The 23,164-nt window shown below is 40.7% G+C and overlaps 1 protein-coding gene across 1 annotated transcript in view; it reads right to left on the reverse strand.

Moving 5' to 3' along the window:
- Positions 1-20,806, reverse strand: part of C1QL3 (complement C1q like 3) — a 71,416-nt gene extending 50,610 nt beyond the window's left edge. Inside the window, exon 1 of the mRNA XM_077490892.1 lies at positions 19,383-20,806. Within this exon, the coding sequence (XP_077347018.1) occupies positions 19,383-19,976 (594 nt within the window). The 5' untranslated portion in view covers positions 19,977-20,806. The remainder of the gene's footprint in view (positions 1-19,382) is intronic.
- Positions 20,807-23,164: the final 2,358 nt, after the last annotated feature.

Consider the following 23,164-nt stretch of genomic DNA (forward strand, 5'->3'; position numbering starts at 1 on the left):
TGATGCTTCAGTGTTGCAGTTTCACTTTTACTTACAGGTTCCCTTTTGGTGAAACAAGAAGCAGCATACCAATAAGGTAAAATTCAGGCACTTGCACTGCTTGCATTTACAACCCCAATTCCAAAAAAGTTGGAATGTCGTGTAAAATCTACATAGGAACAGCATGCAATGACTGGCAAATCTCATCAACCCAAATCTAAAATCTAAAATATTTATAAAATATTATTCACAAAAGAAAACATATCAAATGTTTAAACTGAAAAAATTTTAAGAAAAAAATAGGGGAATTTTGAAATTGATGGCAGCAACACGTCTCAAAAAAGTAAGGACAGGGACATATTTACAATGATGGAACATTCCCTCTCCTTTTATCAACAGACTGTAAATATCTGGGAACTGAGCACAGTTGCTGGAGTTTTGGGAGAGGAATGTTGTCCCGTTCTTGCCTGATATAGGATTCTAACTGTTCGACAGTCCAGGATCTTATTGTTCTCTTCAAGATCCACCAAATATTTTCAGTTGGTTAAAGGTCTGGACTGCAGGCTGGCCAGTTAAGCACCTGGACTCTTCTACTGCAAATCCATGCTGTTGTTATCATAGATGCAGTATGCGTTTTAACATTGTCCTGCTGAACTATTCAAGGCCTTCCCTAAAAAAGACGTTGTCTGGATGGGAGCATATGCTGCTTTAATACCTGGATATATCTTTCAGCACTGATGGCGCCTTTCCAGATGTGAAAGCTGCTAATTCCATACACACTAAAGCCTCATGTCGAGTCAACCTAAAGTCATCTTTTCCCCAATTTTTTAATGCCAGCCTTTTTGTTTTTTTACATTCCGCTGTCAGCGGGGGAACCCTGCTGACAGCTGATGAATCACCTGTTGTTAAGGACCCGGCGGCTGATTTCCCGGCCCGCTCCTTAACCACTTGGCGCCGGGTGGATGTCCTGGGACAGCCTTGACTTTCCGGAGGTATATCTGAATGATGCCTGAGGCTACAGACATCATTCAGATATTGGCATTTTCAGCCGCCGATTCCCTGCACCATAAGAATGATCATAGCGGCTGTTCCACCACTTGATCATTCTTACGGGTGGCGGGAGGGGACATCCCCCCTCCCGCCGCCCTCCGGTGCTTCTACCGACTCACCGCTTCCATTGGTGAGTCAGACACAGGATCCGCCAGCCCCCGGATGGTGATCATAGAAATTTCCAGTGGACCAGATGGTCGCCGGAGTCTCTATGATCGTTCGGAGGCCGGGCGCGATGTTATGACGTCACGCCCAGCTGCTGCATTCAAATAACGGCGCCGCCTCGGCTGGGAAGCCGTGATCGTTTTTAATTTTTTTTTTTTAATTTTAGGCTTCCCAGCCTAGAGGTGAGATGTGGGGTCTTATTGACCCCATATCTCACTGTAAATAGGTCCGATCATGCCATATTCCTATTACAAGGGATGTTTACATTCCTTGTAATAGGAATAAAAGTAATCAAATATATATATATATATATATATATATATTTTTAAAGTGTCAAACTAAAAAAATAAAAGTAAAATTAACAATAAAATTTTTTTTTTAAAGCGCCCCTGTCCCCGTTAGCTCATACGCAGAAGCTAACGCATACGTAAGTCCCGCCCACATATGAAAACGGTGTTCAAACCACACTTGTGAGGTATTGCCGTGAACATTAGCACAAGAGCAACAATTCTTGCTCTAGATCTCCTCTGAAACTCAAAACATGTAACCAGTAAAAATGTTTAAAGCGTCGCCTATGGGGATTTTTAAATAGCAAAGTTTGGCGCCATTCCACGAGCGTGTGCAATTTTGAAGCGTGACATGTTGGGTATCTATTTACTCGACGTATCTTTATCTTTCACATTATGCAAAAAAATTGGGCTAAATTTACATTTTTTTTTTTTTTAAAGCATGAAACTGTTTTTTTTTCTGAAAAAAACGTGTTCGAAAAATTGCTGCACAAATACTGTCCGAGATAAAAAGTTATAACAACTGCCATTGTATTCTCTAGGGTCTTTGCTAAAAAAAAAAAAAATATATATATATATATATATATAATGTTTGGGGTTTCTATGTAATTTTCTAGCAAAAAAATTATGAATTTTACATGTAGGAGAGAAATGTCAGAATTGGCCTTGGGGCGAAGTGGTTTAACAACCAGTTATTGTAGGCATAAGTGCATAGGGCGTTTGGGGGGCGTTTTTAATGCTCATTACACACTTATCAACCACCCCTAATAAGGTGCATTAACGCTAGAGGTGCGTTTGATAAGCTTCAGTATTTTGCAAGTGTGAACAGGCCCTTACTTTGCCAGCTTTTTGTTGCCCCTTCCCAAGCTTATTGTAATAAAGACCAGTCACTGCTACTCTCTCTCCTTGTGCAGAGTGACAGGTCTTGTCTCCACCCCCTTATGTCGTTTTCTGCAGGCAGCCTGTATTGGGTGGGGCCTGCTGGGCCCCTCCCATGGTCTTGCTCTCTGCACGGGTTATGTAGAGCATCCTCAGGATGTCCCTGCTACTTTTACAAATTGATATCTGGGTTTGAAAAGGCACACAAAACAGATTTATATCCTTTGTGGCTATTGAGCAATATATTTTAATTAAAGTTTTTGTGCCCAAGTTCAGCTTTACACTTATGCCGCGTACACAGGATCGGGATTTCTGCCCGCAAAAGACCGATGAGAGTTTTTCGTTGAAAAAGTGTGTATGCTCCATCGGTCTTTTGCTGGAGGAATTCCAGCCAGCAAAAGATTGAGGGCATGCTCTCAATTTTTCAGTGGGGAAACGTTCCAATCCGAAATTCCGATCATCTGTGGCAATTCCGTCGTGCAAAATTCCTACGCATACTCGGAAACAATTTGATGCATGCTCGGAAGCATTGAAACGTCATTTTCTTGGCTCCTCGTAGTGCTGTCCATCACTGCGTTCTTGGTGGTCGTAATTTCAGCAAGCTTTTGCTTGGCCGTGTGTATGCAAGGCAAACTTGAGCAGAATCCCGTCGGAAAAGCCGCCATATCTTTTTCCCACGAGAAATCCGATCGCAAGTACACGGCATAACTGCCATCAAATAAAAAACAGAACTTTAGCATTGGGTGGAATGAACTTTAAACCGATAATTTACAATCTGCAGAATCTATTTTCTACCAAACTAAATAAATTAATTATCTATTTTTTTTTTTTTGCACTCGGCAAACATCTTCTATAATAAGAAGTGTGAATTGGCCGGAACTTCTCCAAAGTGTCTGTTTAAAAATATTTACAGTGAGATCACTGCAATGTATAAGAAGTAACTAAGCTGTTAAAATTCCATTTACTGTACTGAATGTATGTGATTTGGGTGGCACAGTGGTGTAGTGGGTAGCACTCTCATCTAGCAGTAAGAAAGGTCGCTGGTTCAACTCCCAACCATGACACTACCTGACTGGAGTTTGCATGTTCTCCCTGTGTCTGCGTGGGTTTCCTCCGGGTACTCCGGTTTCCTCCCACAAACCAAAGACATGAAGGTAGGTTAATTGGCTTCTGTCCAAAAAATTGGCCCTAGTATATGAATGGGGCTCTTGGATTGAGGGCTCCTTGAGGGTAGGGACCGATGTGAGTGTGTAATGTACAGGGATAGGGACAATTGTAGACACTCACTCAGGTTGAACTGGATGGACTGGTGTCTTTATTCAACCTTACTAACTAACTATGAAACTATGATAAATGAGTGTACTGACCAGCGTTGGCAGAGTGCCGCATGCCAAAACAACCAATCAGATTTAAGTTTAATGCAGCTGAATGAGTGACAGACAAGTGCTGATTGGGGCTATTTACGTCCCATGCACATTGGATATTTAGGTTGGATTCACACCTATGCATTTTTAGTGCATTTTGCAGATTTGCACTACAGAATGTGTTCCATAGGAAACCATGGTAAATGGACCGTAGTGCAAATCTGCAAAATGCAAAAAGCACTAAAAATGAATATGTGTGAATCCAGCCTTAGCCCTGGTGCATGAGGCTCTGGTGTGGAGGTACGGGTGGAAGGCACAGGTGCACCTTCCAGTCCAGTCTGATTGAATTTGATTAGAAGGCTCCATCCACAACTGAATGACTCCAAAGTTGCGCCGAATTTGGAGTGCAACTTTAATGCAATTTTCACACAACTGTGGATGGGTGCAGCTTGGGTTCCGCTTCGACCAGTGATAATGGACAAATGTTGCACAACTGTTGCATTGTATAACATTCAGGTCTGACTTTCATGCAACTTTTGAGGATTAACATTGAGGTCTATGGCCCTCCAGTTGCATGAAAGTCAGCCCAAAGTAATGCATGAACTACAGAAACTGGCTGCATTTATTTTCTTTTTTAGGCTTTCTTTTCTTGAAAGTCTGCCAGTAGATCTGATTTTTTTTAACAGAACAAGCCATTGTCCTGCAGATGTAGCAGTTAGGGGGTTGAAGCAAAACCATTTACCACTGACTAACAAACTGAAGCCAAACTCCAGCTATCGCTTTATAAGCGGTTACAGCAAACTGCTTTTTTTTTCTTTTTGGGATAAAGGTTTTATATAAATGAAAGCTGACCATTGTACTCACCATTGTGCTTACAGTGGTCAGCTTTAATTTATAAAAAAAACCTTTATCCCAAAAAGAAAAAAAAAAAGTGTTTGCTGTAACTGCTTAAAAAGCGTTAGCTGGAGTTTGGCTTCAGTTTGTTAGTGTGTCTAAATCGACTAATAGATCTGAAACTACCCTCCACCCCGCCCCCCCCCCAGATCACCAGGTGTAAACAGAGGGGAAAAAGCCGAAAAAAATAAAACAAATGCAGCCATCACATCTAATGATTAAGTTTGAATATATTCCATTTTTGGTTTGGGTTTAACCAGTTGGCATCGAGCGCACGCAAACATGCGGCCTCTCGGAGGCCGAGCCATGGCTCAGAGCCGACACATATTTGTATGCAATAGTGCCAACTGCACTGTGCCGAGAGCGCGCGCTGTGCGGGCTCCTGGAACAGTGGCTGGCGGTTCATGGAAAGTTCCAGATCACTGGAACTCTCCATGAACCGCGATCGGGACTTTTCCGATTATGTGACCGCCTCTCAGCATAGCAAACCCCTTAAAGGGCAGGCAGTAGCTGTCGCCAAAGGGTTAATATCACTTTAACTGCTTGCCGACTGCGTCACGCCAATATACATCAGCAGAAGGGCTTGTACAGGCAAACTAACGTACCTGTACGTGGCTCTTTAAGAAGCGGCCAGCGGGCACGCGCGTGGCAAGCTCCGTGAGTCAGGTCACGGGTCCTGAGGACTCGATTGCCGTAGGGATACCCACGATGAGATGAAGAACGGGGAGATGCTAATATAAACAAGCATCTCCCCATTCTGCCTAGTGACAGCGTCACTGATCTCTGTTCATAGCCACGCCCCCCCCCCACAGTTAGAAACACTCCCCAGGACACACTTAACCCTTACACTGCCCCCTAGTGGTTAACCCCTTCACTGCCAGTGACATTTACACAGGAATCAGTGCATTTGTATAGCAACTGATTGCTGTATAAATGATAATGGTCCCAAAAATGTGTCAAAAATGTCCGATGTGTCCGCCATAATGTCGCAGTCACGATAAAAATCGCTGATCGCCGCCATTACTAGTAAAAAAAAAAATGTATAAAATGAATAAAAATGCCATAAAACTATGCCCTATTTTGTAAACGCTATAACTTTTGTGAAAACCAATCAATAAATGCTTATTGTGATTTTTTTACCAAAAATATGTAGAAGAATACGTATCGGTCTAAACTGAGGGAAAAAAATAATTTTTATATATTTTATTGGGGGGATATTTATTATAGCAATATGTAAAAATAATGTTTTTTTTTTTTTTATTGTATCTCTTTTTTTGTTTATAGCGCAGAAAATAAAAACCGCAGAGGTGATCAAATACCACCAAAAGAAAGCTCTATTTGTGGGAAAAAAAGAACATCGATTTTGTTTGGAAGCCACGTCGTATGACCATGCAATTGTCAGTTAAAGCAACGCAGTGCTGAATCGCAAAAAGTGCTCTGGTCAGGAAGGGGGTAAATTCTTCCGGGGCTGAAGTGGTTAAGACCTAATTTGAAGTTAGCTTTCACTTTAAATAGCTTGTTTGGGCCAAGCTGGCCAAAATGAACTATTTACTAAAAGATTCTGTCAGCTACATATAGTATACAACAATGTGTTCTGGCAGAATTACGGGGGCTTCCAGCCTGCTGCTGCAACCAAATTGTGCTCGGCCAATCATAGGATTCCTTGTATTTCTATCAATGAATACAAAACTTCCTTTGATTGGAAAGGAGTGAAAAGGCTGACACTTGACATCACCATCTTCACCTCAGTCAATCAGAGGACTCCTTGTGTTTATTTAAAAATACAAGGCTTTCTGTGAATGGCTGAGCAGAGCTCACAGCCCAAGTCAATTTTGATCTGGGAATGGGACAGGAAGTCCCTGCACCAATGCTGGAACATAGCACTGTATTTAGCTGATAGAGTTTATATAGCATTGACAGCGGGCCCATCTATTAGTAAAGGAAATGGTTTGTGTGGACCAGCTTGAACCAAACAAACTATTTAAAGTGAAAATAAACAAGGCTTTACCAGGTTTTCTTTACACCAGAGGGGGAGATACAAATCATTTACCATGCATGTGCTGGCCATCGGGACTACCAGGAGTTTCCCGGTGGGGCGATGGCCCAGTGGGCCGGTTTTTATGCAGAGTTCGGCGACAGTGGGATTGTGGCAGCAAACAGCGGCAGGGATTCAGGGAAGGTGGCCAGTGAGGAGGGCAGTTAGATGTGAGAGCCTGGGAGAGAGAAGAGCTTCACCCCCTCCCTGACCACTGAAGAGGCAAACATAAGTGGGCCACCAGTGCTCCCAGAAGCTTGATTCCTCCACCTCCTCTCTGCTCCAAGAACAGTGCAGCTCGGGCCAGAGGACAGGTTGACTGGGGGCCCAGAGGAAGAGGACTGGTGGTAGGCTGCCAAGGAGCTGCTGGAGGGAGCAGAGCAGCGAGAGCACCCCAGGAACAAGAGGGAGACTCGGCGTTACCACTGCTGGCCATCTGGTACTCAGCATCCTTCATATACCTGCCTGCACACAGAGCCTGCGGGGGCTGGGGGGGTAGCAGAGGAGGGACTGCAGATAGGAACAGTGCTATACGGTCTGTCTCAGCCCCCCTCTGTCTCTCAGTCGCCACGCTGTCTCTCAGTCCCTCTCTATCTCTCAGCCCCCCCCGTCTCTTGTCTCTCAGTCCTCCCTCTGTCTCTCAGCCCCCTTCTGTCTCCCAGCCACACCCTCTGTCTCTCAGCCCCCCCTATGTCTCTCACCCCCCTCACTCACTCACACCCTCTCTCTCACCCACCACCTCTCACCCCCTTTCCCTCAATCCCCCTCTCTCAAGATGTACAATAATGGATGTGGGGGCCTTTTGGTCGGAGTTATTTTATTTATATTTGGGGGGATGAGTGGGCATTTTATTCAATTAAAGTGGGCCAGTCTGGATGAAATCCAGGGCCAAATTTTTGTCCCAGTCCAGCCCTGTTATTTACTATGCACTGCACTAACGTCAGAGCCGTAGAAAAATAGACATGACTTTCGCCACTTGCTTCCCAACAGTTCAGCACTGCATGGCTATTCCCTTGCCCCATGATAGTGGAGGAAGTGTGTCTGGCTTGTAAAAGATAAATTGGAAAATGCACTACTGACAGTACTTGACCTTATATAGATAAATGGTGGGTGCTGGAAGTGATTGCTACAGATGATGTCATGCTGAAAACAAATGAAAAGATATGAAGTCATCAGCACTCCAAACAAATGTCTTGTACATGTTTATTGTGAAGAAAGTGTCACATAGGTCCAAAGAATGTCAATGTTTTAAGGTCCCTTTCTCAAAGCAACATAACATCGCTATGTTGCCATGAGGAGAGGACCTTGCAAGCCACAAAAAGTTGTCATCCTTTTGACATTCTTATGTGACACTTTCTTCACAATAAACATGTACAAGACATTTATTTGGAGTGCTGGTGACTTTATGCCTTACCTTGTGTAAGTGTTCACCAGTCCATTCAATGACTGAAACCCCCACAACATTGACCCAACAATGTAGACACTTATACAAGGTAAGATATGAAATCACCTGCACTCCAAATAAATGTCTTGTATGCGTTTATTGTGAAGAAAGTGTCACAAGTCAAGAGAATGCCAGCGTTTTGGGGTCCATTCCTCAAGACAACATATTGTCACTATGTTGCCTTGAAAAGGGGACCCTGCAAGCCCTGGAAATATGGCATTCCTTTGACTTATGTGACGCTTTCTTCACAATACAGATGGACAAGACATTTATTTGAAATGCTGGTGACTTCATATCTTCATATCAGTGTCCACCACTCCATTCAGCTGCTGCAACCCCGACAACATTGACCCAACAATGTCGACACTTACACAATGTAAGATATAAAGTCACCAGCACTTCATATTAATGTCTTGTACATGTTTATTGTGAAGAAAGCATCACATAGGTCAACAGAATGTCAATGTTTCAAGGTCCCTTCCTCAAAGCAACATACCGTCACTATGTTGCATTGAGAAAGGGGACCCTGCAAGTCCTGAACATCTGGCATTCTTTTGACCTACGTATATGACACTTTCTTCAGGTCAATGTTGTGGGGGTCCCAGCAGTTGAATGGAGTGGTGAACACAATGCAAAATATGAAGTCACCAGCACTCCAAATAAATGTCTTGTACATGTTTATTGTGAAGAAAGTGTCACATACGTAGGTCAAAAAAATGCCAGATTTTCAGGGCTTGCAGGGTCCCCTTCTTAAGGCTACATAGTGACAATATGTTGCCTTGAGGAATGGACCCCAAAACACTGGCATTCTATTTATGTGACACTTTTTCACAATAAAAACATACAAGACATTTCTATGGAGTGCTGGTGCCTTAATATCTTACAACACCAAAGACAAATTTCCAGCTCACCTTACCAGCCAGCCTGCAACAAACCAAATAAACGTGTCTAACAGTCCATGTTGAGAGCTTCCATAGTAAGAGCAAATATATATATAACAATGGATATATGGAGAGCAGGTATGCCTGGAGAGAGACCACTCTTCCTTAAAGGCACACGCGTCATCATTGCTTGACATGCATTGCCCCTCTATGTGCTCCTTGCTGTTAAGGCCAGTTATAGGTTGGGGAAGTTGCCATTTGTTTGTACCATTGGTTATGTCATGGGAGGGCACACTGGATACATTTGCTGCCATTGTGCTATTTGCTAGATTGTCCAGTGCCCCCCTGTGCCTTTAAGAAGGGGTGGGCTCCCTCCAGGCCCTCAATCTATCCATTATTATATATGTGCTCCTACTATGGAGGCTCTCAAAATGTAGAGAGTTAGGAATACTGGGTTGCGTTGTCGCATCCTCTGCAACTTATGCATGTATTTTCAAATGTGTGCAAACTAAACCCCTGTTTTTTATGTGAACTGTTAGACAGGGTAATTTGGTTCGTTGCATGCTGGCTGGTAAGTTGAGCTGGGAAATTATCTTTGTCTTTTGTTTTTTTACATGCATTGCCCTTCCATGTGCTCCTTGCAGTTAAGGCCAGTTATAGGTTGAGGCAGTTGCCGTTTGTTTGTACTGTTGACTTCATTTCTTTTCTTACATAAGTGTCAAGATTGTTGGGTCAATGGTGAGAGGTTCCAGCAGAAGAATGGAGTGGTGCATGGAATGTAATGATGTGATTTCACCCTCCGCGGCTCTAATGTGAACTTGTATAGGTTCACCTGAAGGCTTCATTTATATTTGGCAAACGCAGGCAAAATATCGATTTTTTGCATGTTTCCAAGACACTCTAAAAACGTGAATATTGTTTGCGGTGCAATTCATTCTCAATGGCAACCTAAATTCAGCAAACAGATGTGGATTTTGCAGTGCACAAAAATGTGCAATAAACATGGCAAAACACAAAGTAATAAGTATGCAAAACCGAACGCAGCAAAAAGCTACAGGGGCTGCTTTGTCGCCTTTGTTGCACATAGGGCAGTCCATTGAAATGAATGGGATGTTCTATATGTGTCGCACTGAAAAGCAAAAGTTTAGAAAATGCTAGAAGTGAATAGGACCTAAATCTTGTCTGTTTTAACAAGCACCAGCAGAACAGTTGTATTTCCTATGGTGTGTGAACAAAAAAAAACATTATTTACATCCCAACGGGCCTCCTAAAATTGCTCCAGAGGAGTTTTAGAAAATCAACATCTCTTGCTGTGCGAAAATGCTCAGTTAGGGGATTTCATCTTAAAACAAAATCCTTCTTTTCCATTAGAACAAAGCCCTACATTTTTTTATTCTGAGTTTTTTAACAGGGAATCTACAATCACAGTTGTCTAGATGAAAAAGACAGTTGTCTATAGTTTCTAGTTTCAAAACGATCATTGGATTTGATTTATCCCTTCTGTAACCCTAACACTAATTCCTCCTGTAACCCTAACATGAATCCTCCCTGTAACCCTAACAATAATCCCTAAAGCCCCATACACAGTTTTTCTGCTGAGTTTTTCCTTCAGATTTACCAAAACCATATAATATGAGGTCAAACCTTAGGAGTTTCAATTTGTATCCAATCAGGCAGGCCCTTCTACTACATGGTTTTGGTAAACCTGAAGGAAAAAATCAGCAGAAAAACTGATAGTGTGTATGGCACTTAACACTACTCACTCCTGTAACCCTAATATGAATCCTCCGTAAACCTGATACTATTACTTCCTATAACCCTAAAACTAATCCCTCCTGTAACCCTAACATGAATCCTCCCTGTAACCCTAACACTATTCCCTCCTGTAACCCTAACACTAACCCCTCCTGTAACCCTAACATGAATCCTCCCTGTAGCCCTAACACTATTTCCTCCCTATAACCCTAACAATAATCCCTAACACTACTGCCTCCTGTAACCCCAACACTAATCCCCTGTAAACTTGACACTATTCCCTCCTATAAACCTAAAACAAATCCCTACTGTAACCCTAACATGAATCCTCCCTGTAACCCTAACACTATTCTATCCTGTAACCCTAACACTAACCCCTCCTGTAACCCTAACATGAATCCTCCCTGTAGCCCTAACACTATTTCCTCCCTATAACCCTAACAATAATCCCTAACACTACTCCCTCCTGTAACCCCAACACTAATCCCCTGTAAACTTGACACTATTCCCTCCTATAAACCTAAAACAAATCCCTACTGTAACCCTAACATGAATCCTCCCTGTAACCCTAACACTATTCTATCCTGTAACCCTAACACTAACCCCTCCTGTAACCATAACATGAATCCTCCCTGTAACCCTAACACTAATCCCTCATATAACCCTAACATGAATCCTCCCTGTAACCCTAACACTACTCCCTCCCTGTAACCCTAACACTAATCACTCCTGTAACCGTAACAATATTCCCTCCTGCAAACCTAACACAAATCCCTCCTTGTAACCCTAACACTAATCCCTCCTTATAACCCTAACACTAATCCCTCCTGTAAATGTAACCCTGAAACTATTCCCTCTTAGAACCCTAACACTACTCCCTCCTGTAACCCTAACACTAATCCCTCCTAACATGAATCCCCCTTGTAACCCTAACACGAATCACTCCTGTAACCCTAAGGGCTTGTTTACACTAGCGGTTTGACAGTAGTAATAACAGGCGGTTTAGTCTTGTTTTTACCGATCACCCTCCCTCTAACTGAAAAGGCAACATCTAAGGATGTATACATTCCATGCCCGCAATGCCACTGCAGGAATACCCCGTCACTTCCAGCGAGCACTAACACCTGCCGAGCGCAACCCATTTGAGTATATGGAGCTGCACTACAACCGCCCCACAACTGTATGAAGTGCACATGGTTGCAGTGCAGTATTCCGGCATTAAGGGGGGCTGAAACAGGCGGTGATACAACGCCACCTTACCACCTGAGAGATGCTCTATGAAGAGTGATCTGAACACAAATTGCTCTTCAGAGAGCACTGCAAGTGTAAACGTCCCCCCCTGAAATCCTAACTCGAATCCCTTCTGTAACCTTAACAGTAATCCCTACTGTAACCCTAACACATGTCCTTCTGTAACTCTAAAACTAACCCTTCATGTAACCCAAACACTAATTCTCTGTGTAACCCTAACACATCCTTCCTGTAACCCTAACACTTATCCTTCCTGTAACTTTAACACTTATCCTGCCTGTAACCTAAACTTTAACCCTTATAACAGCCCTCTCTGCAACCCCAACTCTCATACTAGCCATCTGTATAACCAACCCTCATACTAAGCATCTCAGTAAACTTAACCCCTTGTTTGCATATTCTCCTCCCCTGCACTGGGATCCTCTGCTCTGTAGAATAAGGTTACTGTCCTGAAAGATGCTGACATAAGAAACTTATGCTCGGCATTTGGGAATGACTTGGTACCCATCAATGACCTTGGAAAATACCTCAAGGCTTACTATGACAGCTAGGGCTCAGATACAAGCTAGAAAACCCAGTTCATATGTTTTTCATATATCCTATGGACAATTCACCAGCATGCTGGTGACTCCAGCCCTATAGTAGCCCTTTATTGGATCCTATGGACAATTATATAGCCTGGGTCACAGCTAAACCCTGGCTTTCAGACCAGGACCATGCATGGAAGGTGATATCTTCTCCACTAGGGTTATAGACAGCAACAGAATCTAGTTAGGTATCAAAACCTGCCCTATAGCAGAAAAGGTAAAAAGAAAATCCTGATGGCACAGCACTTTTACAGTTAGGTCTGATTCAAGGGACCTTTATAACCGCAAGGCTGACCACCTTATCCACCAGATCCACTTAAACTGTCTGACGGAGCTTACTGGGACTTGTCATTTCCAACAGCTGGAAAAGCTTTATGTTGTTGCCTCCTTGCTTATATCCCACCCCCTACCTTCTAATAGTAGGGGGCGCTACAACACAGTCACTCCATAGATAACGTCCTCCTGTTATCTCATGCACAGCTCTCATTGTTTTAAGCCCTTGACATTGTGGAATTTAAAACAGATCAGTTTGCTTGGTTTTATCACAAGTCTCTCCATGTTACATCCTTTGCCATGATATTTCACCGGAAGCCTCAAACCCACCAGCACGGGATTCTTTAAATGTGCAGATAGAATACAATGCAGAGTAAGCAATTAGGCCCAGAATTTCACGTGCCAAAGCAATATCTGTAAAAATAGCGGCATTGTGAGTGTAATTCATATATTATATTAGAAAGTCTCCCATAGATATGAGCCCGTTGTATTGAAGAGAACTGATATAATTTACCTGTATAAATGAACACATGATTATCAGTGTTACACATATTCTAAAGAATGTTCTTTAATGGGTCCGGATATTTATGAATTATCCAACTCATAGAAACATTTTAAATTTCACATTCCATATATAACTAATAGATAGCATACAAGAATACAGTAGAGGTATTGGTGGATAGATATATTAATAGATGATGAGATAGCTAGATAGATAGATGGATAGATAGATAGGTCATAGCTAATGAGATAGATAGATAGATAGATAGATAGATAGATAGATAGATAGATAGATAGATAGGAAAAAGGACCTTATAGATCCTACTATAGACATTTCAGACACTTCATGAAGTTTATACCTGCTATATATTGTCAATTATTTAAATAAAAACATAAAATAAAAAATAAATATATATATATATATATATATATATATATATTACTATGGATCAACTGGAAATGTATAAAATGTATATATTTTATGTATAAAAATTTTGATTTTTGCAGTAACAAACTGTTAGAATGTATGCGTATACTTAAAATAATTTAAATAATTTAAAAAAATTATAATAAACATTTTCTACTTTTTTTCTAATCTGTTTTTTGTGACTTTTGGAAACATAGCACTACAAAGCAAATATTTAAATATTTGTTTTATATAGATATATACTGTATATAATGTATATCTCAGGTATGCATAGTAGAGCTCTCTGAGGATATTACTATGAATATGTATGGGCAGGAAAACGATGGGCATAAATGGACGCCTTGTGTAATCCCCAATTTTCCTCTGTACTGTAGATATTAGATACCTTTGTGTTTTATCTCATTGAAGAAATACAAAGAGCAGTGAAACATGGCACAGCTTTTATGCATGCAGTGTCCCGATCCAACCACAGGTAAATTGCCACTTTATTTAAAATTCTTATATGAAATGTTCCTTTTTTTTTTTTTTTTTTGCTCTTTAATAGGCCATCTCAATTTGTCTGTCTCTTCTGACTCTCATAGAGAAAAATGGATGTTCCCTCTTCAGAAGGAGGCAAGGGAGGCTTATAAATGGGCTGCAGAAATCATGAGATAGCCTAGATCAATCTTCTACTAAAAGAAGACTACCTCAAAGTCTCTGCTTGATTGACTTACAAAATGAATTTTCAGATGAACTTCACGGCCTTAACGTTAATTACTTCCTATGAGACACAGAACTTTCCGTGTGTCTTAAAGGTCATGTGACCATTACTAGCCCCCAATCAGTTTAATACAAAATAAGTTTAAAGGAGCCATAAACATGAAACAGAGTTGTTTTAATAAATAAATTAAAATAAAAAAATGAGATATGAAAATAAATATCCGTATCTACAAAAAGAAATTAGCAATATTTTGTTGTGGCCTTTTTTTTTTTTTTTTTTGCACGATCAGCAACAGGTTTAAAAATGGAACTGGACATTAAGATTGGATCGCTGTTGTCTACGAACAGCCAATCATATTAGAAGGATTTTGCAAATTCACCTTACACTGCTTAGTTGTTTAAAATTAGTATCTCAAAACAGATTTAGATACATTGCTCTTTTTATGTCTTTGTTTATTTTATTTGTCATATAAGCCCATATACAATACACATATTATTTCTGGCCTTTAATCTTAAAAAAGACTATGTCCCCCTCTCTCTCTCTCTCTCTCTCTCTCTCTCTCTCTATATATATATATATATATATATATATATATATAATATTGTTTTTGGCCCTTAACCTTGTGCAGAAATCTGGTGCAGCTCTGCATAGTAACCAATCAGCTTTCAGGTTTTATTGTTAAAGCACAATTGAACGAGCTGAAGTTAGAAGCTGATTGGTTCATATACAGAGCTGCACCAGATTCTGTGTGCTCCAGTTTTAGTAAATATCTCTCTCTATATATATATCTATATAAATATCTGTATACCAGAATGGCTGTATAATATATATATATATATATATATATACACACACATAGCATCTTCAGAAAGTTACTGCATCTTTTCTTTTTTAAGATTTTTTATTAAAAAAGCGCAGAAACTTTTTTAAGAACTTTCGCATATATATATATTTATATATATTTATTAATTTATTTAATAAATATACATATATACTGAAAATTAAATATTTTGGTATACAGCCCATCTTGCAATTTAATCCTTAAAACAATAAATTAAAACTCTAAACTTAACTTTAGCTGCTAACTTTAATATCATTGTAACTCCGCCTCGCTTCCTAACAAGTCCTAAATGAGAAGAATCTTTATTTCCACCAATCAGATTCAAACGTTCATGTCGTCATGTTTAGTTTATTTGTTTCCATTTTTGAACTCTTGAGATCATTTTCTTGTTTCATTTATGAACACCACAAGGCTAAATGTTAACCATACAGCATAGTTTGTAGACACCGTTGCCAGGAATGGTCAGACCCCTGGAAGATCTTCTTTCCACCCAACATTCTTTATTCCATGCATGTTCAACCCAAACCCCATAGCCTGTGACCTACAGTTGCCACGAAGAACAACTAGGGGGCAAATTTTACCACTTTGCCAAAATATTTTTCAAACACTAAGTGGTTGATTTACTAAAACTGGAGATGGAAAAATCTGGTGCAGCTGTGCATGATAGCCAATCAGCTTATAACTTCAGCTTGTTCAATTAAGCTTTGACAAACAACAACCTGGAAGCTGATTGGTTCCTATGCACAGCAGCACCAGATTTTGCAATCTGCAGTTTTAGTAAATCAACCTCTAATTCCCTAAAGCTGGCCATACACTAGACAATCTGATTGTACAATCTCCTTTAGACAACTATGCAGTGTAAGGGCCTGGCTGACGAAACACAAACGGAATTATTTGTTTATTTATTTTTAAATCGGGACTAAAGTTTATTAAACTTAAACAAGCAAACATAACATACACAGCCAAAATACATGACAATAAAGGAATTTCAGAACGTCTAGGTGCCATATACAGCATGCCATAATCAGAGAACAGCAGGTACTCACAAGGCACATACAGCAACGCATTACAGAGTTATTTAACGTGTTGCTACAAATAGAGGAGTTTCAGAAATATTTGAGATTTGTCTTCATATTCCATTTAAGGAGATTGGTACAGACAGCGTACAATCCAATTATATAATGTATGGTCAGCTTAATGTTATTACTATATTGCCATTTTAAATGCAAAATCAAATGGTACAAGGATTGGGGTGTGTGTTGGGGAGTCTTTTTATTATTGGTTACAACCGTATTGAAGAAAGTAGGGAAAAGTGGAGTAACCAATCTCTTGTTGCATATAACCATTGAAGCTGAAATCTGATTGGTCGCCTTGGAGATGCTTTTTAAATTTTTGCTCTAGGATTCTTTGCCCCAGTTCTAAATGAATGTACTCACAACCCTCACTTCCCTTTGCCCCCTCTCCACCCTCATTGAAAAAGGATAGTCTTTCTCTTACAAATAAAATAATGCTACAATCTATTGTTAAAAAAATATATATATATATATATATATAGATCTATATATAAATATATATATATATACACATATGACCTATAGGTATATATCTAATCTATATATCTATATATCTATATCTATCTATATATATATATATATATATATATATATATATATATATATATATATATATATATATATATATTTATATATATATATATATATATATATATATATATATATTTATCTAGATATATATATATATATATATTTATATATATATATATATATAGATATAGATAAGATACACACATGTATACATATATGTACATGTACATATACATAACTGTTCCTTACAAAATAAAATTATATAAACCCTTTTGAGATGAATCATTAACAAGTTATATAAAACTAAAGATAATGATGTAAGTACATATTATTATGTTGTTATTTAGTATTATTATGTGATTATATTATGCAACCAGCTATTATATAAAGTGTATAGTAACACAGCGGCAGTGGTACATGTTAAATCCTTTGTGTGTGGTTTTATTAAGGGTATTATGTCACAGGTCTATCTCATCTTTAGTGGACTTGCATGGCAATACTTCATCAAACACAACTAAAACTAAAGTTGAGGCTAGATCACAGTCTTGTAGAGCTGGCTGACACAACAAAAAAGGAAATCCCTTTTTACTTTTTACATTGGCGCTGCCTTTGCTGAGTAAACAGCAGTGGAAAGTCGTTGGCAGTGGCAACTTTTGCTCAAAAATCTGATTCTATAGCAATAAGGAGCTTTGGACAAAGTTTGGTGCCTGGACACTGCTTTTCTCATAAATAATCAAAAGTGGCTGAGCCCAATCTGACCTTTGGTTTCCTCTGTAACAGTAATCCAGAAGCAGACTCAGTAAAACCATACTCCTTTATCTGATTAGCAAGTTACCCCAAATCAGAGACCCCCTTTTTCTTGCTGAGTGTTGCCCTTACAATATTTTGTTCACTATTTTCACTCCAAATTGATACAATTATCCCATTTATTTATTTTTTTATTAAAATGCACCTGGAAATATTGCTGATTTCAATACTTAAATAGTGGATCACTTTCAGAAATATTGTGTATTCTGCAGGCAAGACTTGTCCCACACATTACCATATATATATATATATATATATATATATATATATATATATATATATATATATATATATATATATATACATATACATATATATACATATACATATATATATATGTGTGTGTGTGTGTGTGTGTGTGTGTGTGTCTAGAGCCTGTTAAAATGCAAATGTATATTTATAACTTTTATATATTACTTACTAACCATACTAACCATTTATATATTACTAAGGAGCATCATCCATATAATGCTACAGTGCTGTTTCACAGCAAAACCTCCAACTTAGAGGAAATTGGACAGAAAGTATTAGATTGCATAATGAAATCCTTCTCCATATTCTTCTTTGCGGATTTCCTAAACCCGGCACACAGTGCGTCTTAGATCAGAATCCATGGCTCACATGGAGAATCTGTAAGTCCCAGCAGACACTTTTCACCATCATGCTGGGACTTCACAGCCACTGCGGACTTACAGAAATCTGCATTTAAAGTTTTCATAAAGGAGCCAAATACCAGATCCATGTCAATGAATGAGCTGTAACTATATCTATGGATCACTTTCTGAAACTTCGAAGAGCAGTGTGTGAGATAAAAGTTAGTAGAATTAGAATGGATTTGTTTTTTTTAACATTTGGTGATTTCTCATCCACTGAATTTTAGCAACTGTCACTTTAAACCTAATGCACAAGTAATGGGATAAAAGTACTGACTGCACAGTGGTGATATTATATAGTGGAGAGAAAGAAAGAAAGAAAGAAAGAAAGAAAGAAAGAAAGAAAGAAAGAAAGAAAGAAAGAAAGAAAGAAAGAAAGAAAGAAAGAAAGAAAGAAAGAAAGAAATAGAAAGAAATTATAGAGGAACTAAAGAAGGAAAGAAAGAAAAGAAGGAAAAAGAAGTGAAGGAACTAAACAAGGAAAGAGAGAGAAAGAAAGAATGGAGGAACTAAAGAAAGAAAGAAAGAAAGAAGACACATTGAAAGAATTTAAAAAAGAATACAGTAAGGAAGGAATAAGTTAGGGTGGAGAAAGAAAGAAAGAAAGAAAGAAAGAAAGAAAGAAAGAAAGAAAGAAAGAAAGAAAGAAAGAAGGAAGGAAGGAAAGAGTGAAAGAAAGAATAAAGGATTGAGGAACTAAAGAGAGAAATGAAAGAGAAAGAAAGAAAGAAGACAGACTGGAGTAACTAGCGAAAAAAGGAAAGAAGAAAGAATGAATGGAGGAACTAAACAAGGAAATAATGAAAGAAAGAATGATGTAAGGAAGGGAAGAAGACAGTGTGGAGGAAGAAAGAAAGAAAGAAAGAAAGAAAGAAAGAAAGAAAGAAAGAAAGAACGAAAGAAAGAAAGAAAGAAAGAAAGAACAGAGGAACTAAAGGTAGAAATAAAGAAGAAAGATGAAAAGATAGCTAGGGAGATCCCCATATTTGTGGATATTGGTCTTACCTGGTTGTTCTTACAAAGGTCAGCCCACATGCTGGTGCCATCTCCCCCCCTCATTAGGACATGGTAGGTAAAGAAGTAAATGCCAGGGATTGAGCAGGTGAACTTGCCGGTGGTCGGGTCATAGTGATTGCCCAGGTTGGTGACCACATCGTCGAACTTGAGCAGCTCGTAGCCCTCATGCTGCCTCTTGAGCCCGGCATAGAAGGCGATCTTGGGCACGGTGGTGTAGGTAGCTGCGCTGATGGCACCGGCGGCATTTAAGCCCGGAGTACCCGGTGGCCCCGGCAGCCCCGGTCTTCCCGGCTCCCCTTTATCACCCGGTGGTCCCATAGGTCCCGGAGGTCCCGGCTCCCCCGGTGGTCCCCTTGGCCCAGCCTTCCCTGGCCGCCCAGATTCCCCCTTGGCTCCTTGGATGAAGGTAGGTAGGGACTGGAGGAGGCTGTGGTCCCGCACCGTCTCCGCGGTGGCAGTGCTGGGGGGTTTGGTCCCATAGGGGTCGCACACCATGCGGCAGGTGCCCAGCATCTCGTAGTGGGCTGAGGTCCCCGCTGAGTTGACCAGAACCGGGATGAGGATGACCAGCAGGAGGACCATGACCACCCCCAGGGCGCCGGCTGCCACCAGCCTCTTCCTGGCCACCAGCCGGCTCAGAGCTGGCCGTTCCTCTTGCCTGCTTTTCGACGAAATCTTGAAGCCTTTCTGGACACCACCAGCGAATGGGGAAGCCAAAGACTTGGGGCTCCTCCTGAAGAAGAAGCTGCCCGAGCCGCTGTATGGCCGGAGCTCCGGAGCTGGCCAAGGTGCTGAAGCCTCTGCTGCAGGACCTCCTCGGGATTTGACTCTAGCCTGGTGGCCCGCGGTCTCTCTTGTCCAACTTTGTGGTCTCTCTCCCCTGGGGTGGTCTTGGATGTGAAGCAGTCTCTTTCCTCTCCAGGTGGTCTAATTCTTCTCTGCTCAGCGATCTCTCATTCCTTAAGCATCAAAGACAATGCTGGAGATCCCTCTCCCACCTTCAAGAACCTGAACCCACGTGTAGCCTCACAGCTCAGCGCCTCCCAGCATCCTTCCTTCCACTCCTCTTCATTGGCATCGACTTTTTTTTCTTCTTTTTTTTTTTTTTATTTGCACCCTCTTCCAGTTGAAATTAACTTTCCTGCTGTTCTTTCTCCTCTTCTCCTAAGGAGGTGACCGCAGCTGCTCTGTGCTTGAAGGGGTGCAGATGATTAATGGGGAGGTGGTGCTGGCAGAGGATCCCTCACTTCATCAGCTTCTCTCCCTCTCCCTCTCTCTAGTATTAAACATATGAATGCCTAGCAGCATGCATAGGGGCTGCCCTGTAATCCTCTCCTTCGCATGCAGCTCAATGAACAAGATGCTGGAGTAGAGTCATCACCTGTAGATCAAACAACCGACTCCAATCCTCAGAGATCCCTTCCCTTCATAGCCATCCCTTGTCTCATCCAGCTGCATCATTCATGCTCTGGGAAAGGAGCTTCTGGAATACTGCAGGTGATGACTTACAAACTGGATTATCAATAAGGCAAATACTTATATACACTGCCTTGCCCCCCCCCCCCCCCAAAATAAATACTAAATAAAAAATACATTGCAGCTTACCATTCCTTAAAGTGGTATTCAACCCAAGAAAAAAATGTAATGTATTGATTGCAGCTTACCAATCCTTAAAGGGTTAGTTCATTGAGGAAAAAAAAATGAAACATTGAATGGATACTGTATGCTAGTGGTCTCCAAAATGCAACCCAGGGGCCGGATGTGGCCCCTATGCTAGCTTTTATCCGCCCCTTGGGGCATTATTCCCTGCACTGTCAGCAACAGTGGGGCATAATTCTTGCCACTGATACCAACAATGGGGTACTAGTTTTCCCACTGATACCAAGGATCGGACAATATTGCTCTCATTGATACCAACGATGGTGTACTATTTCTCCCCCTGACACCAACGATGGGACACTATTCCTCATATTGATACAAATGATGGGGCTCTATACCTCCCATTGATACCAATAATGGGGCACTATTCCTCCTATTGATACCAATGATGGGACACTATTCCTCCCATTGACACCAACGATGGGGCACTATTCCTCCCATTGATACCAACGATGGGGCCCCAGTCCTCCCACTGACATCAATGATGGGGAACTAGTCCTCCCAGTAACACCAATTATAGGGCACTATTCCTCCCACTGATACTAACAATGGGGCACAATTCCTCCCACTGACACTAATGATGAAACGCTATTACTCCCACTGAAAAAAATGATGGAGCACTATTCTTCCCATTGATACCAGTGATGGAGCACTATTCCTCCCATTGATACCAATGATGGGGCATGATTTCTCCCCCTAATACCAATGATAGGGTATTGTTTACTCCCACTGATACCAGGACATTTTCTTCTCCCACTGGCCACAGTCCGACCCCCCCTAAAGATGGAAGGACCCCCCCCCTTCCCCCCTATCCTCACCCCCCACCTAGGGGACCTAATACTTGAACATGAATCCTAAACAATGTATTTTTTCCTGTATTGATCTATTTTTCACACTGCCAATTCGATATTGAATCTAAAATATGTGTAATATCTACATTGATGCTATATACTGTATTTATTGCGCAAGCTAAAGGTATTCCTGTTATGTTGTACTGTATGATCTCCATCAATAAAGCACTCCTGTTTGTTAAAAAGATGGAAGAACAATAAACTGGGGTTTTGTTTAGAAAGTTTGGAGACCCCTGCTGTACACCCTCCACACTGCCCTTGTCTCTGCTGTACTTACCTCTGTGGGTGATGGGCTGTCAGCTCAGCGCCCACACAGCCTGTGTAGGGATCCAGGGATTTAAAATCCCCTCTCCTCTTTTTATTTCTGCTGAGTTTCCGGGACGGATCAGAGTGATTCTGATTGGTCAGCACTGCCACAGAGTAGCACTCTGATCTGTCCCAGAAGTGCTGCAAGAAGAAGGGGCAGGGATCTCAAATCCCCAGACTGCTACACTGCCTGCATGGGCAACAACAGCTCATCACCCACAGAGGTAAGTACAGTGGGGACCAAAGAAGTGTGAAGGCTGTAGCGTTTAAAGTGGAGTTCCACCTACAATTTGAACTCCACATCATCCGCTTCAGACCCTGACATACTTTTTTCAATGGACATTGAAATTTTTTTTCCAGCTTTTTCTTTACCTTATTTAGAAAGCATTCTTCTCCACCTCCTGTCTCTCCCATCCACGCTAAGTGCGCAATATCCAGCTGTGCACTGGCTCCTGAGAGATGTCCATCTTAATTCCCAGGAGTCAATGGGCATTGGCTATTCCCATCACGATAATACAAAGCCATGTGATGCCAACCATAGAAGTTTCATGCCCTGCGAGGTTGTTAGAATGCACATGCGTGAGAACGGGCGGTGCATGCTGGTCATTCAGCAGTACCGTATCCCGGAAGACTATCCAAGTGGGCTTCGCATGCCCACTAGCAAGATGGAAATGGTCAAGACATAGAAATCTAAGGTTTTAAATAAATCTAAGGTTTTAAATCAAAATAAAATAATAAAGATAGTGGTGCGATTGATGAGAATAGTGTATGCTGCATTACATTAGGATGATAACAGCAGATGGCTTTAAAAAAAAAAATGGAATATGTCGGTGGAACTCCGCTTTAAGATCTCCTTTTCATTATTTCTGAAAAGGTGAACTAACCCTTTAAGTAGCAATAAATCTAAAAACAAAAATTTAATATATTGCAGCTTTTCAATCTTTAAAGTCATAG

This window comes from Lithobates pipiens, unplaced genomic scaffold (genome assembly GCF_037356315.1).
Source record: "Lithobates pipiens isolate NorthernLeopardFrog02 unplaced genomic scaffold, aLitPip1_a1.2 Scaffold_19, whole genome shotgun sequence".
NCBI classification, from domain to species: Eukaryota; Metazoa; Chordata; class Amphibia; order Anura; family Ranidae; genus Lithobates; species Lithobates pipiens.